Raw genomic sequence first — 5,687 nt, 5'->3', positions numbered from 1 at the left:
CCTTTTTTCTATCTAAAAAAAATCGACGGCTTCTATGTGGCAAGAAATAAGTACAAAGTGCAAAGTGTAGACCATTTAACCATAACTGATTATTAATAAAGCTCTGGTTTCCATCTTAAAGGCGAGAAAACTTTCAATTTCATTTTAATATCTTAAATTTAATATATACCCTACCTGCAACGCATGTAGATTAAAAAAAATGGTAAAGATCAATCCATTAAAGAACATATTTGACTTCTTTAGGGCACTCTTTTCAAGGACATAATTATATCTAATTAAAAACAAAGATTAGTACCCATAATTGGGGTGGTACACTGGTACCAAGCTTTTTTTTTTGGTAGAACTGTACCAGGCTTAAGACTCTTTAGACCCAAAATCCAACCAGTCATGTGGGCATAGTCAAGATATATGGGCATGCACTTCCTTTTTAATGGTGGATCACTCATCTTTTTTTTTTTTTTTTTGAAAAAAAAATGGTGGGTCCCCCATCATATAGGTGAACTAGTCCCAACCTGTAAAGATTGATTATCTGCTTTTCGGTGCAGGCAATATTTGTTACAGGAACTGTCCCATAGTGGACACGTGGAGGAAGCTGGTAACTTTGTAACGCTGGAGGCCGAGAGTGAAGGCTCCTCCTCTTCCGTATTAATTGGAACAACTAGCAGTTATAAAAATGAAAGGAATTAGATATTGGGAACTAAGAAGGCTGGCTCTCTCTCTCTCTCTCTCTTTCTTTCTCTCTTTCTCTCTCTAAGAGGAAGAAGAAGCCGAGTGAAGACAAGGTCGAAGGAAGTCAGAGTCCACAAATTAAGCAGCCGCTCACTCACACAGAAGAGAAGCCCAACATAGTTATTTGATTCGATCTCCTTCTTCCTTATTATAAAAGACCTCTTCTTCTCTCTCTTTCTCTCTCTCTCTCTCTATTCAATAGCCTTCTTCTTCTTCTTCTCTCTCTCTCTGTTGGATCTTCTTCTTAGGCTGTGAAGTGTTAATCAATTATGGCGAAGGGAACAGTGAAAACCCAGAAGGATCCTTCAAATAATAACACTACTTCTGCAACTAAAGTGAAGAGAAGAAGGAAGAGTGGCCCAAGAGAGTCACCTCCTCAAAGAAGCTCAAGCTTTCGAGGTGTCACCAGGTTTGATTAATATACTTCATGGGTTTATCAGAATTCTTCTCTTTTTCGTCTTCTCTTCCATTCCTTGATCAAGTTTTTCTTGTTCAGGCATAGATGGACTGGTAGATATGAAGCTCATTTATGGGATAAGAATAGTTGGAATGATTCTCAAACCAAGAAAGGAAGACAAGGTTATTTAGTTCATCATCATCATCATCATCATCATCATCCTCATCAATTTTCTCTCAAAAATTTTTTTTAATCAATTTATTAATTTTTGGTTTGGCTTCTTTCATGTGTGTTCATCCGTATCTGGTGACTGAATTCTTCTGCAATATATAGTCTATCTTGGTAAGTTTGATTAATTAAAATGGATATCTGTTTCCTATCTGCAATCTTTCCAACCTAATTGAGCAAACAGTACAATTCAATTAATTACAATTAACACCTCTTTTTTTTTTTTTTTTTTTTTGTAACTTATGGGTCCTTTCATGTTGGTAATTTTCCTTGATCTCCTATTAATTTGTAAATTTGGGTTCTTTAAGGGGCTTATGATGATGAAGAAGCAGCAGCACGGGCATATGATTTGGCAGCATTGAAGTATTGGGGACAAGATACCATACTTAACTTTCCGGTGAATACTTATTTCATTGACTTTCTTTACATTTTAGGTTTCTATATCTTTACTACTAATGCATATAGTTCTAATTATTAATTAAACCAGTTTAATTAATGTGTTTATCTATGTAGTTATTGGCATATCAAGAAGAGATTAAAGAGATGGAGGGCTTGTCTAGAGAAGAGTATATTGGATCATTGAGAAGGTTAATTTTTTTCTTAACCCTTAAAAATAAAGATTCATCATTTAGGATATATTTTTAAAGAAATTTAGATAATGTTGTATTGATAATAACATTTTATATTCATGGGTTAATTTTGCAGGAAAAGTAGTGGATTTTCTAGAGGTGTATCAAAATATAGAGGTGTTGCAAGGTATTGATTATAAGTAATTATTCCCTTTTAATTAATATTGCATTTTGGACTCTTTCCATTTCCATTTATTAGGGTAGTGGAGTAAGGTGTAATAAACTTTTTAAAATTTGTTTAATTAATTATATTTATTATTATATGATTCATTCTATGTTGATGATAATGATGTTTTTTAATTTTGCAGACATCACCACAATGGCCGATGGGAAGCTAGGATTGGTAGAGTTTTTGGCAACAAATACCTCTATCTTGGAACATATGGTATTTAATTTATTCCTCATCTTAATAGTGTTATATTCAATCATTCTTAGTTTGTTACTTTTACCCCTAAAAAATAAAAATCCTTAGTTTGTTACAACTAGTTCTCTATGAATTAGTCTTATTGTTCGAAAATGAGTAACTGATTAAGTCTAGGGTAAAAAACTCTCTCTCTTTCTCTCTCTCTCTCTGAATCAGTCTTGTTTGGAAGTGAGAAAGTGTTGAATAAGTCAGATAGTTTTGAAAACAAGGGGGTGTGGGGTAAAAAGAAAAATTATTAAAAGAAAATGGTAGGCATAGAGTGCACACTAAGTTGGTTTTGTTGAACCATATACTATGGATATTATAAATATCTAGTCCATACTAGGAAGAAATGGAACTAGTCTTATGTGAACTAGGCTACCTACCTAGTTGGAAGTAGTAGTACGTACTATTGTAACATGATTTAATAATTCTCAGTGATTTTGATTTGCTTGATTATCATATTTAAATCCAACCAACATCGTATTTATATAACCACACATTTGATAAAATGTCATTATTTTTTATGCTAATCCATTTTTTGGAATTAACAAGATCTTAATAGTCATTTCTAATTATTTTTATTTTTTATTTTTAAGTGGTATAAATATTAATGCATTCCTCAAAATCAATAATTATCCCAAAAAAAAAAAAAAAAAAAGGAAGGGGAAGCCAAGTCAATCTTGTTGTTTACCTATGAGAGAGACTTAGTTTACTTTCAGGTGGATTCAGTAAATAATGTCGGAAGTCCAAGTTTAGTTAGCTATGTCAACAAGAAAGCTACAAAAGTTCAAAGAAGAAAGTGTTAAGAAACTGCAAATCACATGAAGACAAGCTGGCTATGGCCCACATAAGGCTAGATTGCATCTTTTAAATTAATCTTCTGATTCAAGTTAAAACCTATTAGTTATTTTTTATTTTTTAATCTATGTTTAAGATGTGATCAAACATCTGTGTTGTTAGTTTGCTCAACTCTCCCCTAATCTGAACTTAATTGAAGTTTAAAACAGCTACTAACTCTAGAAACAGCTGTTAATCATAAATATTAAGCATCTGTTAATCCAATGGCTTTGAATGAGTCCTTGTTGGTGTGCCTATGTCTCCCTTCATCTGAAGTTATTATTAGTGGGTCATAACCCCATGAACCCGCCATTATGGACCGCACGAAGGTGATGGGAACCTAAGGGTAGTCACTTGTCACTGCCATGGGTGGACTGGTAGAGACTAGAGAGACAAAGTCTTAGATCTTCTCTAAGCTTAATTTTTAATTTAAGTGGAAATTAAAATTAAAATTATGATTATAAAAATGATAAATAAAAATAAACTATTTATTTTTGGGGGGAAAATGGGATAAGGTTGGTTGGGAGAAAGGGGATGACCAACTCTCAACGGCTATTTAATATTTCAAACAATAATTTCCGTTGAACCGCCACCGAATCTGGTTGACATTGATTTCTTTTTATTTTAATATTCCTGAATTACCCTTTTAATATTCCTGAATTACCCTTGACCTTTTTGTATTATTTCATGCAGCCACCCAAGAAGAAGCAGCTGCCGCATACGATATGGCAGCGATCGAATATCGTGGGCTCAACGCCGTTACCAACTTTGACCTAAGCCGTTACGTCAAATATCTTAAGCCAGAGGCTATTGACCAAAACACCACCAGGTCCACCACCAACAACAACTCATCTCCTGTGGACCCCACCAATCCCCCTAATTATAATCCCAACCCAAATCACAGCCCTAATGAACAAGAAGTCTTAACTTTCCTGCACCAAGAAAGCCCCACCGGAGCAGCCGTTGCCGGTGGTGAAACCGTCGTGACTCCGCCACCTCCTGCGGATAGTGGTGGCACTGCTAACGATTATTTTGACATAGGGGATCTATTGCTGGAGAGTACATCGACGGCCGAAAGCCCTTCGACGACGCAGGAATCGGACCCTCCACGGTGTACCTTCCCGGACGACGTACAGACTTACTTTGATTATCAAGATTCCGGCAGTTTTGGGTTCACCGACGATGATATGTTCTTTGGGGTTGATCTGAGCTCTTTTGTGTCACAATTTGTAGAGACTGAGATGGGCGGTGGAGATAATATCTTTAGGTGAAAGAAAGAAAGTAAATATTTTGTGGTTAGTCACTTGGTTGTTTCCATTACATATTCTTTGTAAAAAAGGAAGGGTGTGGTACCATAATAATCTGGAGTAGTATTTCAGGGAGGATACAGAGTTGGGGGAAAGAAGAATTCTTTTTCCTTTCAATAAGACATATCTTAGCTCTGTAAGATCTTCAATTCTCAATGAAAGTTGTTTATCAAAATATAAAAAAATTCTCAATCAAATTTCTCTTTCAATTTTTAAATAACCATAAAAATTTCCATGTTATATTTTTATTTTAGTAATATTATTACTGTTCTGATGTGATCCCCCTTTCTCTCTCGTTTATTGTATGGTATTGGTGGCCATGGTGAACTAATGCTCGATCATTATAATCTCAAGAAAATTCAATTTTTATTCAAAAAAAAAAATTCTTTGAAAAACTACAGCAATATTAAATATAGGGTAAGATCCAAGAGGGAATTATATATAATTAATACCTTTAAGTCAAGATTTTGTTTTTCTGGGAGTGCATGACCCACTTGTGTCATACAAGCGACCCATTGAAAAGCTAAACAAGGACCTATTGAGACGCTAAGAGGGGAGGGGTGCAATTGGGGCACGTATAATTACACTATGTACTATCTAATACTATGACATAGAGAGGATCGAGGGTGGAGAGATACTCAATCTCTACTTGAACATACACTAAACCTTCACTGACTAGCTGCGCAACTGATTATTTATTTATTCAAAAACAGGTTTTTGATTATGGGAACAAAGGAAGGAGGATATGCCACCTAGTATGTGTACAAGATGACCCATCACATATCAAAAGAAAGAGAACGAACACTAACTTAACCTAGTGACAACTTCCGCTTGAAGATCTGGCACCCAGGGGAGAATGTTGTGGGATCGAACCATGTCGTATGCAAGTGTGTGTGTGTGTGTGTGTGTGTGTGTGTGTGTGTTGGTGTGTATAAGAGTAGGAGACCATTGCACCCATTAGGCGCTTAGTAGGATAGAATAGAAAAACAAAATATTAGAAGAAAGAAAGTGTTGAGAAGGAAAGAGAATTTAACAAAGAGACCCAAAAAGAGAAGAGAGAGAAGAGAGAGAGTAGAGCATGTGATCCTAAGTCGAGATTCAAATCCTCTCCAACACCCCATGCTGGAGAGGGACTAGTGAGGGTTCTCCGTCTC

General features: G+C 35.4%; 1 protein-coding gene across 1 annotated transcript; it reads left to right on the top strand.

The window, feature by feature from the left end:
• Nucleotides 1–697: 697 nt before the first annotated feature.
• On the top strand, nucleotides 698–4,708 carry LOC122071684 (AP2-like ethylene-responsive transcription factor At1g16060). The gene is made up of 8 exons (XM_042636074.1): nucleotides 698–1,138; nucleotides 1,226–1,308; nucleotides 1,460–1,468; nucleotides 1,663–1,751; nucleotides 1,868–1,941; nucleotides 2,060–2,110; nucleotides 2,292–2,368; nucleotides 3,920–4,708. The coding sequence occupies exons 1-8, from the start codon at nucleotides 999–1,001 to the stop codon at nucleotides 4,495–4,497; spliced, it is 1,101 nt and encodes a 366-aa protein (XP_042492008.1). The 5' UTR covers nucleotides 698–998; the 3' UTR covers nucleotides 4,498–4,708.
• The last annotated feature ends 979 nt before the right edge of the window (nucleotides 4,709–5,687 follow it).

Source organism: Macadamia integrifolia, unplaced genomic scaffold, assembly GCF_013358625.1.
Source record: "Macadamia integrifolia cultivar HAES 741 unplaced genomic scaffold, SCU_Mint_v3 scaffold_56A, whole genome shotgun sequence".
NCBI lineage: Eukaryota > Viridiplantae > Streptophyta > Magnoliopsida > Proteales > Proteaceae > Macadamia > Macadamia integrifolia.
This window is presented reverse-complemented; position numbering and strand designations above follow the sequence as displayed.